General features: G+C 38.9%; 1 protein-coding gene and 1 long non-coding RNA gene across 2 annotated transcripts; both read right to left on the bottom strand.

Moving 5' to 3' along the window:
- Positions 1–2,722: 2,722 nt before the first annotated feature.
- Positions 2,723–17,690, bottom strand: LOC113127496 (sodium/potassium-transporting ATPase subunit alpha-1). The gene is made up of 23 exons (XM_026302158.2): positions 17,505–17,690; positions 16,951–17,064; positions 13,564–13,623; positions 12,141–12,242; positions 11,856–11,957; positions 11,655–11,768; positions 11,259–11,393; positions 10,749–10,866; positions 10,228–10,496; positions 9,803–10,111; positions 8,799–8,933; positions 7,782–7,974; positions 7,523–7,698; positions 7,268–7,404; positions 6,648–6,798; positions 6,357–6,525; positions 6,115–6,269; positions 5,885–6,008; positions 5,423–5,568; positions 5,159–5,289; positions 4,830–4,931; positions 4,137–4,228; positions 2,723–2,926 (listed from the first exon to the last, which is right to left on the bottom strand). The coding sequence occupies exons 1-23, from the start codon at positions 17,514–17,516 to the stop codon at positions 2,898–2,900; spliced, it is 3,075 nt and encodes a 1,024-aa protein (XP_026157943.1). The 5' UTR covers positions 17,517–17,690; the 3' UTR covers positions 2,723–2,897.
- A 4,361-nt stretch (positions 17,691–22,051) lies between these two features.
- Positions 22,052–26,288, bottom strand: LOC113127540 (uncharacterized). The gene is made up of 3 exons (XR_003295447.1): positions 25,826–26,288; positions 22,286–22,373; positions 22,052–22,088 (listed from the first exon to the last, which is right to left on the bottom strand). It is a non-coding gene; the product is annotated as an uncharacterized LOC113127540 (long non-coding RNA).
- Between the last annotated feature and the right edge of the window lie 593 nt (positions 26,289–26,881).

Here is a 26,881-nt window from a genome sequence, read left to right as displayed (position 1 = left end):
GTGCTAAGCTAAGCTAACTGGTTCCCAGATATAGCTCTAAGTTTTCTTCTCAGTTTCAGCAAGAAAGCAAATAAGTAAGGTTCCCAGAATGTAGAACTGTTACTTTAAAGACAAACACACACACACTCCTGATTCATCTACACTTCAGCCGGCTTAACAGCTGGGTTTCGCAGACACCTCCTTTCCCCTGCTGCTTTGACAAGGTTGTTGCGTGCTGATAGCAGACAACCAACTTCTGAACCCTCTGCTTCTAAATCCAGAGCCGCAAAGGCAGATTTATCTGTGTAACACAGCCATGGTCATACACATAGAAAGACTGCATGTGCTATAGAGATGTTAGTGTATTTGTATGTACTTTACAGTCAATATATGTACTTCGACACCACTGGCAAAAAAAAGCGGTGTCATTTTTTAGTGATACAAATTTGTCCAAAGTGGTTCAATTTGATTCTAGTGCATGTATGGACTCCCTCTAGTTTTTTCAAATCCATTAGTTGCTTGCAAATTTCAACTCTGAATTCCTGGTAGAAACAGGATGCTCCCTGACCCTAAAATCTCCCTGCAGAGATGGAATTTAGAGGAGTTGTGACCCTCCATACAGAGACCCCCATCAATTACCACATTGCAGCCATGCTAGGAAGTTTAGCTACACTATACTTGAGCAGCAGCACTCATACACGCTTTTGCATCTGTTCCATGAGCTCTTAAACCCTTTCATCCCACAATACAAATGAGAGATTTAGTCTTTCATCTCTGGATCTAAGCCTAAAACCAGAAACATTCAGCCACTTGTTATATGTACTGACCAAAGAAAGAGTTCTGGTCTTTCATGAATCACGCAAACCTCAGCAGAGCATGATAGTTTATATATTTTGAAGGTAATAAGAAAATCCAACTTTCTACTTTTAACATTTTAATGTAACAAATTCCATGCATTGCACCCTTGTACACCCATAAAATATACCTGAGCAGGCAGGATGAGGCTGCCATTGGTGTGCTATAGTATCTTCTCCAGGCCCCTGTATAATAGATTTTATCACTTGGCCTGGAAAACACTCTGCACCAACTGTCAAGATAAACCTGAGACAGATCAGACACCGATGTGAAAATTCCACTCGAAGGCTTTTGATGCAAAACACACAGAATATGCAGGAGTAAACAAACAAAAACCGCAGGCAGACGTTATTCACAGATGGACACACAGCAGCAAGCCCTGGCATTATGGAGGGATGTGTGTCCATATAATAATACATATGCATATGTAGGTGCACATACATGTACAGTCTATGTACTGCATTTGTGTTTTGGTGGGAGCATTCATATCCATACATGTGCGATCAGTGTAGCTTGCGTGTTGCCAGCACTGTTCTATAAATAGCCTAGATTTTATTTAGATGTTGAAGCAAGAGAGAGAGAGAGAGATCGTGAGCTCAAATGAGTTTCCATAGCAACAGGCACGTTTAGAGACCCTGCTTGTAAAAGGAGGATGAAGGCATGATAATGCTACTCTGTCTGCTGCCTCTTCCTCTCTCATTCTCTCTCTCCTCCCTCAGTTCATTTGTTTTCAGTTGCATTATAAACATGACAATTTATCAGAAAAATACCAGAGAAGGAGCAAAGATCCTGATTTCAAACCATAATATGATTATTAATAGCATGTCTTGGAAATGTGAGCTACCAAATGCGAATATTTCTGTTTAAAATGATCTCTTGCTCTGACTCATTTCTTTCCTCTTAATCTAGTTCTCAACCGCCTCCTTTTTCAATTTTCTCTACATCCCTCCATCTTTTTGTTTGTAGACTCTCATTGTCTTCCACTAGCACCCTCTGCTGTAAAAGAAATCATTTGTGAAGCCTGAATGAGAACCTGATTGGTTGGCTGAAACGTTCATTCATTAAACAACTATGTCGTACAGCATGTAAACCAATAATGATGTATATTATGAGCTAACATTCTGCCTACGGGTTTCCAGGTATGTGTGAAACAGGCCATCTGTGGCCAGGTTACTATAATGATGGGATGTCATGTGTGCACACACACACACACACACACACACACACACACACACACACACACACACACACACACACCAACACAAGGGGTTGAGGGAGAAGGGGGTGTTCATAATGACCAGGGTAAACATGAAGTAGATAGCACTAGAGTGGTCTCAGTTCATTTTCACTGAGGGCCTCTTTGCATTAGTGACCAACAGAGCAATCCATTGCAAACACCACTGTGAGAGACTGACTCTTGAGATAATGGACACACACATACAGCTTTCTGATATTAACATCTGGCAGGTAATAACATCTTGGAAAAAATAAATAAAAAAGGTGTCGTAACAGACACTGTTACTAATTTGTGTTAAATTAACTGATTGATTATGATGACCAGTTACTTAACTTACACAACAAACACTTAAACATGATTTTGTTTCTGTTTTTCACCTCCTCTATAAAATTAAGGTAATTTGTTCACACTGTACCATTATAATTCTATCTTAAATTTCTGACCCCTCTGAACTGTTCTTATTCAACTCCAGGCATGAAGAACTGTTGAGGTAGATAATCCCTCTGCACGGATCACCGGACCTGACTCACTACTACATCTTTTGAACCATGAAACATCCTGAATCAAGTCCCCATCAAGCTGTTTTCAAGCTGTGTGTCAGACAAGCCAACAAGAAAAGTTGCATTCAAAAGAAACAAATGTGCAGGCAGCTTCAGTGTACAGTTGTGTTTAAATGTTTTATTGTGAAAAACATGAACATTATGTTGTTAATTTATCCATGTTCTGTGTTTTGAGGAGTCTTACTAACATCTCAGTCATATATGTAACTTGACAGTAAATAATGATGAAACACTGATTGTTCCCTCCGTGAGCATGTTGTGTTGACTCAGTAGTATGTCTCAAGTTCCACCCAACCTAGAAACCAAAGGAGACAGAATTAGGGATGGGGTTTCTGGGATGTTTTGACTCACAGTTGGTGTCCTAATTATTTTTTTTTTTTTTGTCTTTCACAGAATCGAAGGAAGGCATCTGACAGGACTACTGATTTGATGGCACTTAGAAATTTCATAAATTTGAAATGAATTTCCTGTTAACACCTTTAAGAGATGTGTCCTGAAAAGACACGGACATTGTAGCATTTTGGATTTGTCTACTTGAATCATGTGATTCACCATCTTTTGTCAGGTCCCACTGAGCCCAAAGCTACATTTTATTTTTAGGCCAGCAACACTGCAGATAATAGTGTTTCACAGAATGCAAAGAAAAAAAATCACTGGGCTGGAAACATGATGTCCACTTTTGAGAGAAGGTGTGAAGCCTTACTGAGCCCAGGGTTATAAATAATCTGGAGGACAGTTAGTTTTGGACCATATACACAGGGAAGAAAATCTGATATTTTTGATTTGTCTGATTAACTTATTTTGACATGTATTACGCTCGCTAAATGCAGAGTTCCATTGTTTGAAACTGTGTCAGTTTAGCTTATTTTTTTTTTCTCTCTAACTGTAACACGTTATTTGCTATGCATGGGTACTGGGATGTTCCACTGATCTGTGCTGTGGGGCTCAGATGTAGCTCACACATGTACAAACTCAGCTGCATCTGAGCCAGCCCTGCATGCAGGTTTTGCTTTGCTCTGTGGGTGGAACGAGGCATTAACAATGGCAGAGTTGAAAGTTCAAATCCCACTGGGTTCACTGGTTTATTGGAGACACAGTTGTGGCAGGGATAACAGATGTGCACACACAAAAATAGACACAGGGAGACATACAAAGCATGTGCTAAGCACATCTGTGACTCAACTGTCTTTTATGTTGGTCATATCCCTCAAACACACCATTCGCTAAACCACCTCTGGCTTTGCTCTCAATCTTAAGCTGGTGCATGTCATGACTGAGATCATGGCAGGACAGGAGGGACAATATTTGGCCACCAAGTGTTAGTTTTACCAGGGCTTTAAAAACTAAAATTGACAGCACATTTTTCTGCCCTGATTTCTTATATAGAATCAATAACACAGTCCTGTCACCCTCATCTCTTGGCATTCATCTCCATATACAGAAAACATTTTTTTATGGCAAAAATTGCCATAGAAAATAAAAATTGTCAGTTATAGAGGACTTACCTCCTGGGTTACGTCTAAGGATATATCTTCTGGCTTCATCATATAGGAAGATGAGGAGGGAGTAGGGGAAGGCACAAAACCACCAAGATGGCCTGAAGTGTGGACAGAAAAACAGAGTTAAAGCTAAAACTGGGAGCACTCTTGCAGGCCTATTAGAAAGGCTGAGTTAGTGTGTAACACCAATACAGAGATTATGCGATCATGGTCGACTGACTGTTCTCTAAGAGCAGATGAAAAGCTTTGGGGTGAATATTATGCTTTAGACACCCAAATATTAGAAGTAATTCAGAATATGAGAATTCTCTATTCATCTTTTACAAGTCCTCTCTATCAAGACCAAATAAACTGTTCAAAAACCACTTAATGAATAGATTCAAATGTATTTTTATTTCCTCAATGCTTCATATTAGTCTCTTATCCATGTGTTTAGCTCTGTAGTATGCTGCGCATACTCTAGAACTGGTTGCAGGATACGTCTGTTTTCACTTTCAATTTATTTATTTGTAATTTGCAATACAATCATCTCAAGGCACTTTACAAAAAAATCCCAGGAAGCTTCTCAAGCTTGAACCTAACTGTAGATCTTGTTCATGTTACACATAATTTTTCTATGTAGCATTTTACAGAAAAGTAAAATGAGTTATAGGTAGCAGTATAGGTAGGTATTTGTGTAAGTGGGTGTAGTTTACTCACTTGAGAGGGTACATTCTGAGGGCAACATCCATACCCGGACAGTATGACAGGAAAGCAGCCAGAGCTGTCTCCTCAAACAGACCAAATATAAGGATGCGGTTCCTGTGGAAGTAAAAGGCTAACACAGTTAGAATAATTTAACTAATAACTATTAACCTGAGAATCATTATCATCATTATCTCAGAATTATCTATTACAAAGCTTGACCTTTAACAGCTGAGGATAATTCACTGTAAAATACAATGATTACACCTGATATTACCTGTGCAAATCAAGTTCAGTAGTCACTGTATTTGAAATGTCTTTTACATATTGCCATGTGTACATACTTCATTCCTTGCTGAATGATGGAGTTCCTTCTGGTCTTACAGATGATCAGATCGGCCCACTGGACGATCACTATGCTGACAAAGAAAGCTGTGTGACAGGTGAACTCTACAATCTTCCTGTGCTCGTATGTCTGGGAAACAGAAAATTGAAAACAAATAAGTTCTTCTTATGATCCCTTGGGATTGAATGGAACCACTCATTTTTGATTAAACATTACTTCTTAAAACAAATGATACATAATTGAAAATGGTGGAGATACTGACCCACTGCTGTCCATAGCTGTCCTCTAGGTCATTTACGTATTTGTCATCCCAGAGCACTCTGATCCCCAAAAGGTCCATGGGAAGGAACCCGTTCTCAGCCAGGATTACAAAGTAAGTGAAGAACCCAGCTGTGGCCTGCATCATACCTGACAGAGGAGAACAGCATTTAACCTTGAACTGATCACTGGGCACAGCATTAACAAACACAGTTGAGAAAGGGTTTAAAACTTAATTTAAAAGGCTGCCTCTGCAAGCCACTCGCATTCTCACTCTCAAATTGTGAATCCCACAATGACAAAATGCTAATTGAAATTTGTAATCAACAAATATTGTTCGCACTAATATATAGCTTCTCGCACTTTGTCACCCTCTGCAGGTGCAATAGGTGTATCAAAGATGACAGATGAACAGATTATTGACGTTTGAACTAGGAATAATTTAGGTATCATTGGGTATACTTACCGATTTGTCCATAGGCTATACTGATGAGCCTTTCATTCACCAGTTTGTCTGTTTTGGGGTTTCTGGGCTGTCTCTTCATAATGTCGCTCTCAGCTGCTTCATAAGCAAGGGAGATAGCAGGGACCTGGGAGACAGGAAGTAATAAAAGGAAACTTAAGTGAATCAAATATTGAATGAATTAAAATATAATGGGACATATTTTATCTGTCTATTTAAATTGAGCAGCTCACCATATCAGTTCCTAGGTCAATACAAAGGATGGTAACAGTTCCCAGGGGCAGAGGGATGTTAGCAATGATGAAGAGCAAGAAGGGTGAGATCTCAGGGATGTTAGAGGTCAGAGTGTAGGCAATGGATTTCTTCAAGTTGTCAAAGATCAGACGGCCTAACAAAGTAATTTAGAAATTAATTTTACAGTGTTACAGTTGTTACAGTTTGCATTTCCACAGTTTAGGCTTCATGCAGGTCTGACCTTCTTCCACACCAGTCACAATAGAGGCAAAGTTGTCGTCCAGCAGGATCATGTCAGCAGCCTGCTTGGACACATCAGAGCCAGCGATCCCCATAGCAACACCAATGTCAGCTTTCTTCAGAGCTGGAGAGTCATTCACACCGTCACCTGTTACAGCCACAATGGCTCCCTAAAGACAAAGGAAATAAGGGCAAGGTTTAGGTATTTTATAAAGGAAATAATTAGACAACACACAGCTCTGGATTCCAGTTTCAGTCTGTGAAAATGTCTGAAATTAGACTTTATACTGACCTGTCTCTGGCAACCTTCCACAATAATTAGTTTCTGCTGAGGGGAGGTTCTGGCAAAGACAATTTCTGTGTGGTACTTCAACACATCATCAAGCTGCTCTGAGGTCATGTCTTTCAGCTCACCACCATGGACAACACAGGCCTTGGCATCTCTGGAGAGAAAATCACAGCAGCAATAAGACAAAAGCTGGAAACCAACATCCTGCTTCTGAGGATGGGGTACAACCAGGACATTACACAAAGAGAAGACGCCAACTGGGAAAACAGACAGCATCAGCCTGGCCACCTCATTTTCAGACCTTCTGAAGACAATGGACCATACATTTTATGGCTACAATGTACAGTGTGAACACACAAGTTAAGTTAACTTGCTGATGAAGAAACAGTAAAGTCACTGGCTCAGAGCCACATCTAGATTTATTAGACTGCAGCAAATTGATGGTAAAAGCTTTTCTGGCTAAGACGACTGCAGGGCTTTGTCAGCCAACGGTGATTCAACTTCACACTTCTTAGTACTGGTATTACTCAAAGTTTGAGAACTGTTCCACCTTAGGAAAGAGTTTATACAGCTCTACTTATGCATCAAAAAGATGCTCACTCCACCTTAAGAAGTAGACTAACCTGGGGTTGACCTCTGAAACTGGTACATTTAGGCGGGCAGCAATGTCTTCAACTGTCTCATTGCCCTCTGAGATGATCCCCACACCCTTAGCAATAGCCTTGGCTGTGATGGGATGGTCCCCTGTGACCATGATGACCTGAGAAAGGAGGTAAGTTTTATCTTTGACCTGCAAAACTTTCTTTGTGTTTTAAAAATAACCATCTTACAGAAAGTTGCAAACTATAAACTTCTCTGAACAGGCTACTGTTTCATACCTTGATTCCAGCACTCCTGCATTTTCCAACAGCATCAGGCACAGCAGCACGAGGAGGGTCGATCATTGACATGAGGCCAATGAAGCAGAGGTTCTCAGTGGGGAAGTTCACCTCGTCAGTATCAAAAGCAAAGCCCTCTGGGAACTGGTCATCAGGCAGGCTAAAATGGCAAAAACCTGCATAAGGGGGAAGAAAATGTTCAGTAGACCACAAGCAATTAAAGACATAAAGATATATCTAGTACAAAATAAAGCCGTACCCAGTACTCTTTCTCCAAGTCCTCCCAACTCAACATAGGCGTTCTGGAAAGCATCTTTCATCTCCTCATCTAGAGGCTGCTCTTTGCCCTGCATCATGATGGTGGAGCAGCGGTCCAAAATCCTCTCTGGGGCTCCTTTCATCACCAGGAGGTGCTTGGATTCTCCAGGAGTTGTGTTCTTGTGGATGGAAAGCTGTAATGGAAAAATGAGTTTCAATGATTGATTATTCTTACTGATTATGATTTTTATTGTTTCTTACTGTATTCTTGGTTTTCAGGTTTCACGGGTTTTCATTTACAGGTTGATTCATAGAGTTGACGTGTTTTTCATAATCATATCTGATGTTTATGTTCTTCCTGACCTAGTATAGTCTGACACTAAGGGACACAGTGTTATTAAGGATATTAGTGAAGAATATCTGAGAGAAAGGTTCCTTAGGACACAAGGTGTGAGGAAAGGACAAGTAAACAGAGCACGCCCAGGATGGAGGGTTAACTGTCAAATGAGAATATAGAGTTTTAGAATATAGCCTTATTAGAGATTCACTTTGTAGAAAAATAGGGAAGTACAGACTTAATTATCTGATTATGTAAATGATCATTTGCATTTACTTTGCATGTCTGTATAAGTAGCAGCCTCAGCCTAATAGGAGCTGAGCAACTGGGGAACAACTGGGGAAAACTCTGATCAATTGTGTTCTGTTCTGTTTTGCTCCTTTCTTGCAAGAAATATGTTCTGAAAAGACAATCTGTCTGGGTCCGGGTTTTCCCACAACAAAAGCTGTGGGACAAGAGGAAGGCTGGACTTAAATCACTGTTTTATTGTTACTGTCATTAAAAACCAAGACTTAGCTTGATTTTAAACTGTTCTGGATTGGACTTTGACTTCATCAGTCCATACCAGGTCAGTAATGATATGAATAAACCCAAGCACTTAAGGGCACAAATCTTCAATTACTATTGTACTGCAAATTACATATTGTTCTCACAATGCTGGACTGTGTGTGAATTGTTAACCTGGTATTTGTTGGTGGAGTTGAAGGGGATCTCAGCAATCTTGGGGTATTTGTTTCTCATGTCATTAACAGATCCACAGCACAGTTCAATACACTTCAGCAAGGCAGCTTCTGAGGCATCACCAGCTACTTCTCTCTGTGAAGTCAAAGAGAAGACAAAGAGTTGGATCAGTGGGTTTGACCCAGATCAGAAAACATATTACGCCTCTTATTTATTTACAATATACATGACAACTAATGCAACAAAGTCAAACATGTTTCTACAAGAGGCAACAAGACTGACAACAAACTTACAAGAATTATGTCTATACAAAACCCATCTCTAACTACAAGAGTAAATTTATACAAGACTTGCACAGTGACAGCATCTGAGAGTCTATAACATCATTTTGTATATGAAGGGAAACAAGTCACAGATGATTTTAGTGATCCATTCCATGAGAAGTTATCACCACGTGAACAACAATGGATATAAATTTCAATAAAATAAAAATTGATATATTTTTTTAAATACTTATGCTACTCTGAAAAAATGTCTATGCTGCCAAATTTAATTGTACCCCTGCTGTGCAGCTTGAGAAATAATAATAAAAGTACTTATAAAGAAATAAATCACTGGGTCTGTCTGGCCACCTTGCTATATCACGAGTTAGGTATATTTCTGAAAAGGTCTTTAATTATGTTGAGTGCTTTTTATAAAGATTTGTAGTGCAGCTTGGCTGCATTTGTATTTTGTCGGATCAAAAATGCTCCTTGCCGAGTCAGAATGCCAAGACACCTCCCACACAGAAAAATATTCCATGAGGAGTTGGGGGCAATTCATTTCTGTGGTTGTTTACAATCTTGGCTAAAAGATGGTGTTACACAAAAAGGTAATATGATTGATACTGTCCTACAGTGTACTGTTATTTTTAGTCTTCTATGGCAAACAGAATGAATGAAATAGAACAAAACACTTTGTTATGAGAGCTTAAAGGAAGATGGTCTATGCAATAAGCTTTTCACCTTCAGGATGGGAATGTTTGCTTGTTCAGCCAGGAAGACGGCACGGTTGCAAAGTCCAGCGATTCTGGCCAGGGCAGCCCAGGTGGCTGAGCTCCTGTCAAAGGAAGCCCCACTCTGGTTCTCCGTGGTGTCAGCCTCATGGATCTGGTTGTCAAACCACATATGAGCCACAGTCATCCTGTTCTGTGTCAGAGTCCCAGTCTTGTCTGAACAAATGGTGGAGGTGGAGCCCAGGGTCTCCACAGCCTCCAAGTTCTTCACCAGGCAGTTCTTTTTAGCCATACGCTTAGCAGTCAGAGTCAGACACACCTGGAGACACAAATCGAGTCTTTTAAAAAGCCTTATATTAAGTCTGTGCATAAACAAAAAACTATATAATCAAGGAATGAGATTTATGCAGACAAGAACATAAACACTAAACTCACAGTGACAGTAGCCAGGAGTCCTTCTGGTACATTGGCGACAATGATACCGATGAGGAAGATGACAGCCTCCAGCCACCCGTACCCAAGGATGAGTGAGAGGATAAAAAAGGACACACCAAGGAAGACAGCCACGCCAGTGATGATGTGGATGAAGTGCTCAATTTCAATGGCAATGGGAGTTTTGCCGCCCTCTAGACTAGAAGCCAAGGTGGCGATACGACCCATCACAGTATGATCTCCGGTGTTGATGACGATTCCTCTTGCGGTACCTTGAGAGAGCAAGAGATTTGCGTCATCAGTTTACCCAGTGGAATAAAATATACTTCAGATTAGGTTACCTCTTAAATAATAAGTTTATGTAGTGTTTAAGTAACTTTGGTAAATCTCTCTTTTGTTCCATTTCTAATTAACCTTTGTAGTTATGGAATATTGAGCTTCATTTCTTCTTAGTTTAAGGATTAGGTTTTATCATTTTATCATTTTAACCCTGTGTTTTCTTTGCAAACCACATAAATCTCTACCTTCAACACAGTTAGTGGAGAAGAAAGCTATGTTCCTGGTTTCCAGTGGGTTGTCGTTGGAGAAGTCTGGAGTACGAGTCTGTGGCTCAGATTCACCAGTCAGGGAGGAGTTGTCCACCTGGAGAAGGTAAAGAAAAACAAGAATAAAATATCATAGATATCCGGAGAAATGACATGATGTCCTGTAAGCTAAAAATTATTAGCCAGCTTGGAAAATGATCCATGGAACAAACAAGTTTTTGCTGTTTGAGTTAGTCAAGAAAATCTAGTCAGAGTGTTCAAATGGAAGGAAACTGATGTATTATCATAAACAAACTGTATTTTCCATCAGATCAACTTTAACTATGACATACAGACAGGCTGTGAGTTAATCAGTACTTAGTTTGATAATATTAATGCTCTCAACTGATATTGGAGGTTAGACTGATGCTAAGCGGAACTTCAAATTTCAATCTAATCTAACCATATGGATCTCTGTCAGATGAGCTTAAATAAGTCTGAAGTTCAGACCTTGCAGCCATGAGCAGAGATGATTCTCAGATCAGCAGGGATCCTGTCTCCACCTTTCACCTCCACTAAATCACCAACCACCACATCCTCAGCATTGATGTTCTTCTTCTCACCATCACGAACAACCAGGGCTTGCTACGAGACAAAAGGTGAAATATATTTTTTATGAAGATGTTTTTCTTCTTTCTAGATAGATTTTGTTTTAATTTCCAGCAGAATAAAGGGAAAAATGTTTCATCAGTGCTATATTGCTGATGAAGGAATTCTGCTTCTTAGCATTGTGTGACATGCAATATTCTGTTGTCCTAAATTTGATCTGGTAACATTTCCAGCAAATGGAAACTAATAAGTATGGAAACTCAATGGACCTCTCAGTTATATGGTGTTCTGTCCCACCTGTGGAACCATGTTCTTGAATGACTCCATGATCTTGGAGCTCTTGGCCTCTTGGTAGTAGGAGAAGCAACCAGTGATTATGACAACAGCAGAAAGTACGACACCCAGGTACAACTGAAAGAACATTGTTGGTTAGTTCAGCTTTGGTGATATCATTTTTTTATCAGTATAGATAAAATTACACTAACAAAGACCCCTTACATTATCATTGGCAGGCTCATCTTCTGACACAGCCTGGATACCATAAGCAAGGAAGCAGAGAATAGCACCAATCCACAGCAGCATTGAGAAACCACCAAACAGCTGGAACAAGTTAAAACAACATTCAAGTTTCAAGACTGCTGGTTTTACGGGCTGCAATGAAGGGGAGTGAATTTGCTTTCCAAAAAATATTGATATTCAATATACATTTAAAATACATTTATGTTTTGCATGATGAATGTTGCAGAGCTGATTATGAATTCTAGGTACGAAGTTCATTCTTACCTGTTTGCAGAACTTGACCCACTCTGGGGTTGTGGGAGGAGGCGTGAGGGCGTTTGGGCCATCTCGTGCCAGGATCTCTTTTGCTCTGGAGGAGGAAAGACCCTAAAAAACACACAAAGAATAAAGAAAATGGCCAAATGGTACATGCTGTAAAACAAACTGCACAATTCCTTAAACAGTCTTGGCAGATCAACCGGTAAGAGAGATTTTCTAAGGCTGAGTAACGGATAATTGTCTCACGTGGTACACATGTGCAGTTCAGCCCATGTAATCTCAGAAAATCATTATAAATACACCTGTGAGTTCAGTTGCAAGGAAGGATAATTCAAAACAACGTGCTTACTGCTGTACTGTTGTATTAGTTTAACAGGTACACTGCTGTAACCTCAGAAGGTGGTGGATTAGAGTTGGGTTAAAACAAAAACAAAAAGAAAACCACATCCACATGAAAAAAAATCTCTGTAATCTGACAATTAAATGTTCATTGTTTCACAATCTGTGCAATTGGACAGTAAAAGTTTGCGGTAAATTACAGATTGTGAGGTGGAAAGAGAGATAACAGTGTGGGGTGATAAGGACTATTAAAAATGAACAGTGAACTTTAACATGGTCAAGGTTACATTGTCTTAAATGGTAAATGGATATATGTCTGTGGGGATTAAAAAGCAGAATTTGTTTCTTGTTGGCAGGGTCAATAAGACCAGTGTTCCTGTGTGAATTAGGTCTTTGTTTTAGGGCAAACTCAGACAGATCAGCCTGCAGCAGACAGCATCAGTCAAGCATTTAGGTTTTACTAGGTTGTGCAATGGAATTGTGTGTGTGTGTGTGTGTGTGTGTGTGTGTGTGTGTGTGTGTGAGTGTGTGTGTGTGTGTGTTCAGACTGATGACGATCATGTTTGAAAACATATACATAGTATGTAGATCTCTTTCCTCTATATAACACACCTCTTGACATCAACTGTGCAAATACTAATAATAATTAATGTTGCTTTTATGCACAGTGAGCACTACAGAAAAGGTCCATTCATGTCCATTGGCCCCAAGGCCATACAGAGACAGACACCTGAAAATCTAGGTAAACGAAACAAATTCGCATGACTGGATGCTGTAAATTAAATGTGATTTATTTGTAATATAGGTAAACTGACCCTTTGTAACTCTTAGTTGCTACTAAACTTCACTACAATATACAACAATATACTACAATAAACCTGCAGATAAATACATAATACATTTTGTCAGTGTGAAATGTTTCTTTTTCCTTTTGACCTCAGTCTTTACGGTGAGATTTTCTCTGGGCTCTGGGTTTATCTGTGTCTCTAAAACTGTCACTAGCAACAATAACACCAGCAAGCTCCTGTCACTGTGATAGGCTCACACACGCTCACACACCAAAACAAATACACACACATGCAGTGCTCACCCTGGTTAGGTCAGTTCCAAATTTTCTGTGAAGTTCATCGAAGCTTAATCTGTGATCATCCTATCCAGATAGAAAGAGAAAAAGAGATGAGAGACATTGCGTAAAACAATCCAAAATCCCAGTCATTTTAAAACCACAGATATTATCTCCTTTGAGGATTAAAAAATGTCCTATCATGTCCTCCAGAGACTTACAGGGAATATAAAGATGACAGGGCAAAATCAGGCACGTGATTAGGATTATGGATGTGCGCGGGTCCATACAGTGTAATTTTAAGATTAGTCCATGAGACATTTGAGTAAAACTAAAGCCACCACAAGCTATGTATAGCTTCAGTGTCAGTTTGCTGTGAATAAACAGTCAATCCAGCTGAATCAGTGTCACCCAACTGATATAATAACATTTGCTCCTAAGAGTATTGCACATGTGTTTGACATTTTGCTGGAGCTTATTGAGAAGTGGAGCCCATTCCTTCATACTCTTACCTCAACTCACATCAACTTTAAAAAAATCCTTTCATGGATGGTTTTTAGAAATGTTGTTTTCAGGTGATTTTGATCATAGAGTCTATAGTGTTTAAATGATAGGTTTTATCCAGTAGCAATATCTATTTTAAAATGAAAACAGGGGGAAAATGCAAAGAAAAGTGGATCTGCAAATGAACAATCACAGAAGCTGACACATCAATGTGCCTACACTGTATTTTTTTGAATAACGCCTACAGTGAGAGAACAGATATTTTTCCAATATGATCTGCAATAACATCTGACTCCCACCTTACATTTTTTTATATTCTGAACCAAAAAATTATTATAATCTTTGTACAAGATGTAAGAGTGAAAACACCCCAAGTAAAATTGCCCACACTGGTTTCTGTGGTGAAATACTGGCCACAAACATGAGTTCTTCGTATGATTAAAATGGTAAAAGAATAATAAAGAAACAGTAATCCAAAGTTATTTATTCATATTATTTGGTTATATCAATATCTTCTTTTCTCAGCAATTAGTTTTCCATGAATTAAAATCTACACATATTGTTTCACTCTGACAAAATGCAATGAGTCAATAATTTAAAAATGAGAAGGAATGCCATGTTGTGGCTCTCTGCAGGTAATCATTAAGTAGAGTAGAATGAAACACATCACAGGCTGATACACTTTTTACAGTGATTTGTTTTATGAATAACATAAAACTCTCATTTAGACTACCATTATGATCTGCAGCAAAATGCAGAACATTAGATTTCATATAAAAGTCTACTTAATGTGCAAATACAAAAACTGCAGCTGTCCGATTAGTAAGTTAGTCCATAATAAATGAATTATTGAATATTTGGGGCATGGGATAATACATTCAATTAAATTGCTTTTTTAATGCGAAACTATGGCAAGCAGGACTGTGCAATTACACTCATTGTAAAAGGCTTCACTTTATCCATTAACAGCTGAAAATCCTAGATTTTGAATATTGTGGGGATAGTTAGTTTTATCATGGAAAATTGAGCCATTCAAAAATTAAAATGTCAGTGAAATTGTACTGCAACACTGTCACTAAGTGGAGTGAACTGATACTTCTGCAGTTGCTTTATTTAACTCTTACTCAGCAGTTCCTCTCAAGCCTGTAGAGGAAATGTCTTGACTAGCTTGGATACTCTGGCTCATGAACACACATTATGTTTGGTTTGCCAAAGACAAACTCCTGGAGGAGTTTAGGGACTGATGTTTAACGCCACCAAAATGAACATGATTATATTTAAATACTGTCACATTTGAGCAAATCATTGGCTTAATGTTACTATAGGGATGGTTTCCATTGTCTTAAACTGGACTTTGATGCCTTTGATGGTGCAATAATCATTAACCAATCAGCTTCATGGGCTCCATCAAACACTACTACTGTTTTACTAGAGCCCAGTAGGACATTATCCTTTAACCACAGTTCAATCTGAAACCTGTGCATTATAACAGCTAATCTATAACATCAAATAATCTAATCTATCCTTTATGAAGACACAATGCATGGTAGAGAGTCACATTACAGTAAATTATATATGACTCTGGGGAGGTTATGGCATTGATATAGTTGCTGTGGCATTGAGATGTCCTTCAGCAGCTGCAGGACTTTGAGATCTGGTTAAGACATAGAGAGGACAATAATTATTAATATGTCATCTAGATGGGAATTTTATTACCTCATAATACGCAGCATTGTAACCTGCTGAATGACATTGGACTGAGACTGTTGATGCATTCGACTGGCCACATTTATAATCTATTATAATCTATTATATTTGAAAAGTTACTTTAGTTGTTCAACATAATTGCAATAAATCAATTCATTATTCTGATAAATTACAGGGAAAGTAAAAAAAAATTACAATTTTATCCTATCCTTTATTTTAGTAAGACACTCACTAGTAAGATATTTTAACATGACACGTGCACTAATACCTAATTAGAGCTTTGAGATTATGATTGAGACCTCAGTCTGCTTTCTTGTCACCTGACCTTGTCAAGGTCATTGATGTATCCACTTTCAATTGTAACAAGCCATTGTAAAGGTAGTTTATGGACAAATACAGAAGTGAGAACAGTTCTGACAAACTTTTCCATTTACAAAATAATATAAATTACAAATGAAACATTGAAACCTTTAATAAATGAATTTCATTAAAAATGTATAAAATGCCATCACTGCACAATAAAATGTTTCAGGATATGAAATCATTAATTAGCCTTTTGATTGTCTTAGTGGTGAACTTAATGTAAGACCTCCTCACTGACCTTGGGAAGTAACTTCACCCAGTTGCAGATTCAGACTGAGAAACAGCTCACACTAGTGGAAATTAGTCAACTGTTTTACTAATTTCCACAGGATATTTCAACCCCACCCAGACCTTATTTTATGTAACTTTACAGCTCTCCTACCCACCATTTCAGGACTGAAAGCCAACCAAGATAACCGTGACTTAGAAGTTAAGTATAGCTGTGAACTCTTTAATAACACATGACAGTACATGCAGTAGTGTAAGTAGCAATCTTTGTAAAGTATGGGGGAGACTGCTATGTTCATGTGAGTAGCTGTGAAGCCAAAACACAGGTTTCTCAGCTGAGGCTGTGTCATTGCTGTGACCAATGGCAGTGACATACAGTGACCAAGATTGTCAACACAGCCTGAATATTAAGAGTGTGACAAGGTATGAAGCAAGCACTGAGTTTGGGAGGACAGGGTGGTAAAGTTCAAGAAGGTCTTTTTAGAAACACTTGTTCCTTTCAGGTTTAATAAGGTAGATTACACAAGTTGTGTGTGTTAGGTGTTTCACTCCCAAACTGAAATTGCCCCAGTCAATTTACTAAAGGCAGGCTTCACTTTATTTTGTACTCACCAGGTCGACTTCTTTTTTCAGATCGTCCACATCCTTCTTATTCCCTTTACCTTTCTTGCGTTTCTTGTCCCCACCATCTGTGGTTGCTGCCAGTTTATATTCATCTTTACCTTTCTGGATTAAAGAAAGTGAGAGAAAATGAGCTCTTGAATAAGACAGCACATGTGGAAAGTCTACCCTGAAGCTTCCTCTTTTTGTTGCACAAGAACAAAAAGCAATGTCAACTTTGCTGCTCAAACATGCTGTAAAACCTGTTAATCGCTGTTAAAAGCATTGCAAGTATTGTTCTCATGAAAATCTCCAACTGGATAACTGCAAAGAGTTTCCAAAATTCCTAAAATTGTGACAAAAAACAAAGCAAACAAGAAACAAATACTATATGTTCACACAGGAGATTTCAACACTAAGGTACAAAGTACGTCAAGCAATCCACAAATGCTTAACCAATAACTTGTGACCAAAACTTGATCTCGGCTCAAGTCCTAATCTTAACTTAAAATACTCTTAGAAACCAGGCCAAACATGTGACAAAGTTGGGAGTAGGTAATACTTACTCCCAGCCCCATGGTTGCAATGTAAGTCTGAGAACAGGGAATCCAATTGTCTTTTTAAATGCAACTTTCCTACTCCACCTCGCTCTCTCTGACACACACTCTCGCTCTCTCTCTTAGCCCTGTTGCGTCCTGTGTCTTCCGCACTCCCCAGAGCAGAGACGATAGGTTGCTTCACATTAACATCCCTTTATAACCACAACTGCCTCACCTGCTTTAAGAGGAGGAGCTTGGGGGAGGGGTGGTCGGTTAGGGTAAAACTAAACAGGTGAGAAGTAGTGCTGGGGAGGGGAGGGGGTGCACTGGGGGTTGGGAAGTAATGGTGGAGGAGGAGTACAGGAGAAAGGGGAGGGGTAAATCTGATTTAACTTCCCTGTGTTGCTCTCTCTGCTTCCTGTCTTCTTTTACTCTACTCATTTACTCTCTTCACTCAGTCCATTCCTCTTTTCCCATTAAACTTAACTTTGACCTTCTCTTGCAACAGGTAGGTGCTTTGGATAATCAAATGCCAACACTGTGAGTTGTTGGTACTGTCTGTTGGTGCTTCATTTACTGTACAAACAGGGATGAACAAATAAAAAAAGAAAACGAGTGGAATGGTAAATAAGAGACAAATTGAGATAAAGGCAAAGGTAGAAAGGTGAAAAGCCCAGTTCTGCAGGCGACTGATTGCCCAAAGCTGAATGAGGCATTTGAATAACAAAGGCTGAAAAGAAGCTGATTAAACAGACTGAGAAGCTGATTAAAACAACCTGACCTTTTTTCCATGAGGGCTCAGGAGAAAGAGGTTGGACAAATCTGCTGCTCATAGCATAGATAACATGTGGAATGCAAAGGGAGGAATCCACTGAGCCTTTAGCTTTCCCTCTCCGTCCGAGGTCAACATGTCCTGTAAAAATCTAGCTTGTTCCTGATTTTGAGGTTCTTTCACCCCAAGGAAGTCAAAAGTGTGGCACTGGAATGTCTTTCATCATGATAAACCATTGTGTTTAGCACATACTTATATCACTGCACTTTGAGAGCTTAGAAATGTCCTCAGACAACTGCCTGCTACTCCTTTACAGCTGATAAAGTATTAAATATATAAATCATCCTGAAAAAAACACAAAAACCCCATTTAAAGGCCAATTTGTGCCCAGTATTCTACATGCTCAGATGAGATTTAGGATTTACGTCCAAATTTGTGTGAAGTCTGACTCTTATTAAAGCTGGAAATAAATAAAAAATGTTAAGATTGATCGAGCTAACAGGAAGTAAAAGGTTTGCATTTACAAATCCAACAGAGTATTTTCATTAACAATGGAGGTACATAATGCCCCTGAAATACACCTTCTGTGTCCTTGAACACAGTGATTTCTCAAATGGTCATCCAGCTTATACAGAAAAACTGCAAATTACCAAAAATTAAAATATACTTATGTATTTGTGCAACCCAGCTGTATGAGTCTCATTCAGTTTATGGCAGCTTAAGGACACTCATGACCCTGAAGTCCCAAGGAATGGTCTTACTGTTCTGTCACACTTGCAGGGAGGAGCAGGGATTGTTCTTCTATAGGCTGGCTGGCTCGAGGGGTTTTTGGAAGTGTTTGCAGTAAACTTTCAACTGTTTATAGTCAGTAGTCTATACAGGGAGGATTGGGATGTTTGTGCAAAGATGAAGAGACAGACAGGGAGCGAACAAAGGATGAGGGTGGTGGTCGGGGGTAAAATAGTAGATCGTGGAGTGAAAGTGAAATGTGAAAATTCTTAAAAAAAGTATACATGAAAGGATGCAGAAAAGAAATGAAAAATAATGGGTACATCTCCTCTGTTGTAATCTATGTAGAGTGAATGCAGTCCATTGTGTTGTTGCTTTAAAAGTATATAAGACTAGAGGACCTGCTATGGCAGCATACTGAATTTGGTTTGTTCCAATGCTAATCATGAGGATGAATCTGATCTAAGGGAATGAGGATGGTAATGTGAGAAATAAAAGGAAAAATGGTTGTGAATGGGACAATTCAAAATAAAATAAAACCAATTTTCCTGTTCCCCCTGAATATCAACTTGCCACAGTTCAACAGAACCGACAGAAAATCAGTTTTAGAAACTCACAATTCAATGAAAGTCATTAGGATGCAAGCTAACACTGTGCTTCACAACTATAGATGTGTGTGCTTCATCTGCACAGGGACATACAACCACACCTTTTATTCAAATACATTTGCACACACACTGACAGTGTCTGTTTACATTTTCATCTGGGGGATTTATACTATGTTTTTGCAAGTGTGGGAATTGACCTCCCACACAGCAGTGGTCTCACTCTTGCATCAATAACACCAAAACAGCAAACCATAATTGGGCCTAAGTGGCTTTTCATGTGGCTGAGGTTTCACCTCCCCAATGAATTTGGTAAAGGTTCTGGTTTAATCCCTAATAACGCTCAGCTCTACATAATAAAACCTGGCAGGAAGGGGTAATAGTTACATTATTAGCAGCAAAAGACAATGGATTACTATGATAGTAGGATGTAATGAGGCGTAGCGAAAGTAGTAGGTGGAGATGCTCTATGTTGCATTTATGCAGTCCATAGGTTTTGGTCTGTGTATTATACAGGCTGGAACAATATGTACAATAAAAGTAAAATGGAAGGGCTGAGTCACACAAATTAGAAAAAGATGTTATCTGAATTACATTTCATAGTAAATAACCATGCAGATAATTTGGGTTTTATGGGCTGAGGTTTTGACATATCTGTTTCTTCACTTCCAAAAAATTTAACTACGGGCACTGGTGGCAAATGAGACAATACATTTTTTAAAATTTTGGTAAACATTGCCCTTTAATACAGACAATGTGTTTTTAATATATCCTGTATTGTTAGCAAGAATTGTAAAACACAGGCACTTTGGTTTGATGATTAAATGTTTTTAAATGCCTCTACGTCACACTTGGTGCAAAGTTCATGACCGTTTGAGTACTACAAGGACAACCTGCGATGGAGTAAAACATTTACAGTGCATGTTAATGTAGACATTTCTGCGAGCCACAGAAAATGTTAGTCTTTTGCAGTCACAAGAAATTATATTGGTTTCAGCTTTGTAATGTAGAAAGTATTAACACTGGACATAACTGATGTTACATTTACATTCTGATACTGACAATCTGCCTGAACTTTATTACAATGATAGAAATAAAGTCCGTGATAGTCAATGATTGCATAGTGACCCTGCTTGACTTAGACTATCACTGTAGTGCCACTCAAATACTATCAAACATCTTGCGCTGAGAAGAATACATGCCACTGGTCACTTACAAATACAGTAGACAGTAAAAACTTGAGCTCACATGAGGAAAAAATTTGCCTTGTTAAGTCATTCTTTCTCCTCCTGAGGAGTCTGCACCAGTAGCTGCCACAATATTCAACTTTTAAACTCATTTATACTTTAGGCCTTTTTTATAAAAAGTCTCCCTAACTTACGTTTCACTAACACTAAAGATCAATTGAAGAAAAAAAGTGGACATGGGAAATATGTGTTGAACGAACACATTTTCTATAACTTTGTCATTGTGTTACTATGTCAATTTCATATAAATGATAGAAACAATATTCAATAGAGAATAATGGGAAAGAGGAAGTGAATAACCACAGTCATGAGTCAAATTCCAACCCAGTTCACTGTAAGAACAGTATGTTTCTCAGCACACACTCAACTTCCAGGAATCCCACACTAAACTGCTATACTCTAAGAGCACAAAACTTATTTGAGCTAGTACGTTCTTAGAATTCAACCTGAAAAGACAGGAATCCAGTCTTTGCATTTCAATTAGTTTTGCAGCTGTGCTTTTATTAATGGAAAATTATTTTCCAGTATTCTTTCATAACTGAATCCAGGTTTGACGGCATTGTTTCTCTAATTATATCGGATGAATCTGAATATTTGAGTAATTCAGACACATTTTTAATTGATACCCAGGGACCTTAGGGTAATTTACTTGCTGCAAGTTTGTAAAAGGATTTTGCAATTTAAATGACACTTAGCAAAAGAGAGTTTGTAGAGTATAGCAGATGCTGAAAGCAGACCCTGTTTTATACCTGATACAGGGGGATGAACTCTAGTCAACTTCATCATTTACCTCATGGCAGAAATTTGGATGACTCATTCTACAGGTGTAAAGCTAAAGACCATCTCTGTTTTATTCCTGGTGCATCAAACCGAACAGGACAGAACTGAAAATAGCAACGCGACAGACCCTGTACTGTTTCTGTGAAAATCTATTGCTGTTCTAAATTTTGAAGTGTTGGCAGTGATACTTGTAGTTCCCATTAGAGCATCTCTCTGGTACACACTGATGTTATTGCCAGACACAAGCTTAATGTAGACTGAGCCAATACAATCCCCACCGCTTCTTCAATAAGTTTGAATATAAAGCTCAAGAACTAACCAGTGACTAAAAATCCAACAACCTTTCAGAGCACAGAATCGAGAGCTTCATGGTCATGGCCTAAAATATCAAAAGAAGTTTTCTCCACTAGAAACTCAGAATTGAAAGGAGACTTCACATACCTGCTTGAAATTCCCATCGTAGGTGTTTGTCTCAAGCCTGAAAAAAAAAGAAAATGAGTTAATCTTTTCTAGTGACTTGTGTCAACTGTGCAGCTCAACTTAACATGGGTGCTTTAAAATATAACTTTTTGGATAATTTGGTTTGTTTTGGGTGTTTTAGAACACGTGGCATTCACCAGAAAAAAAAAGAAGAGAAGAAGAAAATAAAATCACAAGTGAAGGCAAAAGAGGCACCTCAGATCCCAGACATGACTCCATCAAACCCAGGATTCTCACACTTCAACTCATGGGGATATTGGTGTCAAGGTCAAACATTCTTCTCCTGGAGTGAGCAACAACAAATAAAAGTGAAGAGAGAAACAGTAGCCTCTTAAACTCCTGGTTGTGAAACAAAAACAACAAAGTCACAAAAACTCGCTCCCTTATTTTCCACCACATCTCCTCTAGTATCTACAACAAACTGAGGTAAGAAAAAAACTGACTGTAATGTTTCTGAAATATATAAAGTGGTTTTCTGCCAACCATGTTAGGGCTACTCAATTTTTGTCCTTAAATACAATATTACACAGTTTAACTGTCCCAAAACCTAAACTTGCATTAAAACAGACTGTATGGTTTCACTTAAAAAAGTTTTTCAGTCACTATTACTATAACTAACTACTTGCTATTTATAACAAGACTGTACTTACAGTAAAATGGTGCCATCGTCAGATGAAATTAGGAGCATTTTAATAATAAAATTACAACCAGTGGAAAGCAGGAAGGAAGCAGCGTTGTCCACATGCTCACTTTAGGTGACGTCATCAGAGAGCAACATGACAATTTCCAGTTACATCAATCACAAGCACTTATGCATACTAATAGAGCCAAATGATACAAATGCATTGAGCTCACTCAATGACCAAATCTCAAAAAAGGCAAGACACAATCTTGAGATCCTGATTTAACCTTTGAATTACCCATTAGCAGTTGGAAATTAGAATTAGAATATTAATCTCAACCATTGGACCAACAAACATCTTGTTTTAACAAGCTCTTCCTAAATGCATCTGGCTATTGTCACACTTCTTTGGCAGTATGTAAGAAATGCTTCCATTTTTCATAGCACAAAAAAGTGTGCAAAAATTATAAGTTATGAAAAAAAAGACATGAATTAAGGCACACTAAAACCAGCAGCCCTGGACAAAGAGACACAAACTAGACAGAGTGGCATTATTTATAGATCGAAAGAGTTTCCAGAAACCATATTCCTTCTAGGCCAATTTGTATGAAAGTGAGAGCCGGAAGCACATCTGATAGCAGCATCTCTGTCACAGAGGATGAATGATTGACTTTACTTGCTTCATAAACTGCTGGATCAGTATACATTGGCAGAGACTACACTGGATTTGGATTTTTCAGTTTCAACCTGTCTAATGATAACAGTGACTGAGTAATCTCTGTGAGATCTATGCATTGTTCGCTCAGACCACACACCCTCACAAACACACACACAGACCCAACACATCCCCTCTAATCTGTTTGAGGATTATGGCAGCATTTAGAGCAATGAGAAAGAGATGGATGGAGGAGAAGAGATAGATTTCTAATTGTGATCTTTGTTATCAGTATTATTAAAAGGTCACTGTTAAAGCTGGAAACCACTTGGAACTCAAATTAACTCTGAACTTCATGGACTACTCCTATGTTCTTGGCATTTAGCAGTGATGAAGTCTCTTTAATGGATTGTATGCCTGTAAACTGTGCATTCCACAGCCTTCATCAGGTCCATCGAGTTTTTATATTAATTTCTGTGATCCTGATATTTAAGCTAGTTCTGTTGTGGAATTAAGCAGAATTGGTTTCCTTAATCATTATCCAGTGGAGAAGTACAGTGACACAGAAAACTAGTGAAAGAGTGAATGAGAGGATAAAGGAATAAAGAGTCACTGTAGGCACTGCCAGTCTGGCTAATCCAAAACCTTGGTAACCGTAACAAAGAGCCTCTGTCTCTGCTCACCCGGTCTCTGGTCTCTCACGCACTCTTGCATGCACACTGTACTCTGTAAACCCAACTGTGGACGCATGCAGGTCTGCTGTGAGACACACAGCATAATGTCCACCAAACGTAATTGATGTGAGTGATTTTCATCACTTAGTGAATAAGTGATTCTCTAAACGTTGACAGGTCATGCTGAATTTAGACCAGGTACCAAACGTCAGTCACACCAGCAGCTCCAGATCAACCCAACCACATACAGGCAGGGAATGCATTAAACGTGGTAATAATGGCATTCAGAATAAATTAATAACAATTTTAGGGTTCCTCCACTTTTTATCTTTCTATGCAGCCTGACAATGCAGTCATAAACCACACAGGAAAGAGCAGGAGCAGCATGCAAAAAAATAAGAAAGCTAAAATAAACTCCACGAAAGCCCTGTTTTCTGGTCTGGTCTGTCCTAGTTCTCAAAATTCAGTAATGCATGACTCAATCAGGCACTGCTCCATCTGTCTGGATGGGAGTCAAGCGAGGCTCAAAAGATCACAGGGTTAGGGTGAGCGAATGTGTTGAAATTGTTAAAGGTCATGAACTCTCCTGATAAGTCAAATATGTTGCTTAATTGTCTATGATTGAAAATCTCTCCTCTAGTCCAACACATGCTATCAAAAAATCAACATCCAGAGCTCAGGTTTTCAGCTGACTATTGACTGCTTTATACAGTAAGTTGTCATTATGACTATGGCATAACAGTAAACACACTGCTACTTACCCCTTTTGGCTGAACCTACAAAACTAACACAACATGTAATTGTTGTCTTAAAACCAAGATTATACTTATGCCAGTTGTGTTAAGAAAAGGTTTTGTCTGAAGCTGAAAATGGCAGCAAATGTGTTTATTCAAGTTTTTGTATTGCGTAAACCTGATGTGAACCACAGTACAGGCACCAATTACAACATGAAATGGTGCTGAACAAAACCTTAAGTCAATATGACACGACTTACATGTTTATATCAATTCAATAGAGTAAAATAAATGTGAATACATATATATGAAGGTGTGACTACCTGAAAAAGCACAGACTGTGAAAAAAGTGACAGAACTCATTGTTTTATCCCTGTCAGCATTCCCTCTGTGGTCAGCATTTACGTCATTGGAGTCTGAGCTTTGGTACACAGTGTCAGTGTGCACTAGTAGGGTTTTCAAAATAAAGGCCCTGCTGGTAACTGCCATTCAAGACAAAGCTGTTTTCAATTCCCTGACAGATAGTGGTGGGCAGGACCTTTGATCACTAACTGGGTCAAAGGTCAAGGAGTCACTTCACACCAAGCAAAATGTCCATACACAGGACTATAGGTTTGATGGTAAAATAGAAATATACTAGATGTTTTCAGCATCATTTTATAGACACTTACTCACAATTCAACTCAATTTTTGGTATGCATGGAAACTTTGGGAATCCCACTAGAATTTTAATTAAAGTTTGGTTGTTTTGCTCAAAGTTTGGCTGCACGGCATGGGTGTGTACTGACTAGACCACAAGCAATATGCTGCTAGTGAAAGGGTAAGAAAACAAACTCTCAGTATATTTTAGTATAATTTGAGTTGTATTAGTAGAATCAAGGAATTCAATGAAGGAATAAAGCGGAAAGAATGAAAGGCCAAGCAATATTTTGAAAGAAAATATAAGGGAGTGAGAGAAGGGGGTTAAGTATTAATTCCAACTTCTTTGAAAACTTTTCTGACATTGCTTTTGACTTGTTTCTGTGCTGATGCAGTCAGCAGCTTTCTCACCTTCTCGTTCACCTCTACTTCACAGGGTTGCTTGAAAAGAGGTAACAAGTTCAGGAACAAAGAACATGAAAAAGTCAGAGGAGGAGACAAGTGAAGGTTGGAGAGGGAGGAGCTGAAAAGACAGAGGAGGAGACGAGGAGGAGGAAGTCTCTCACGTGACGCAGGCAGCATGTCTGCTTGTCCTTGGAAAGGACATCTCACAACAAACACTTTCTTTGTCTTTCTGTCTGCATCTCACTCACTTCCTCCACCTTTCTCTCTTTGCTGTGACCTGATGGGACAAAACCATCTTTCTACTTCTCTTTGTGTCGGCTTTACAGCACAGAGATGAGTAACTTCACCACTGTGCAATCGCCCTTCATTTCCTGACACCACATAAAATACGTACCAAAGGCACACACTCACAAACCCTTTGTACTTTGAAGTTTTCTGCTTTCCGCTCTAATGCTGTTATTGCCCAACAGGAGTTCATTCACTCACATACACACATGCTCGTACCCTCCCCCCACATTCCCACTTCCTCTTGATTATCATAATCACACTGTGACACACACACACGCTGAATTCTTTGCTGGCTCCTCCCCTCTGTGAAGACTTTCCCCTGGGGCCCTCACAACCTTCCCTCATGGAAAACTACCACTACGCGCACACACACACACACACACACACCCTCACACACACACACACACACACACACACACACACACACACACACATACTCTCACATACACACACAAAGACGAGATCTGTTTTTAACAGTGAACAGCACCATAATTGGAAACAAGACAGTATTTATTTGTGATAGAGGAACACTGTGAAAAGTGGGGCAAGAGGATCTTTGATAACTGATGAAAACTAAGTAGTCAGTTTTAACATAACACGAACTTTTACACTCCGAGCAGCATGAAAAGGCTGACTGGTGGTTAAATGAACATAAACCCTCTTTCAACATTCATACTGCAGTGTGAGAGAGAGAGAGAGAGAGAGAGAGAGAGAGAAAGAGAGCGCGACAGAGAGAGAGAGAGAGAGAGAGAGAGTGAGAGAGAGAGCGACAGC

Source organism: Mastacembelus armatus, chromosome 2, assembly GCF_900324485.2.
Source record: "Mastacembelus armatus chromosome 2, fMasArm1.2, whole genome shotgun sequence".
NCBI lineage: Eukaryota > Metazoa > Chordata > Actinopteri > Synbranchiformes > Mastacembelidae > Mastacembelus > Mastacembelus armatus.
This window is presented reverse-complemented; position numbering and strand designations above follow the sequence as displayed.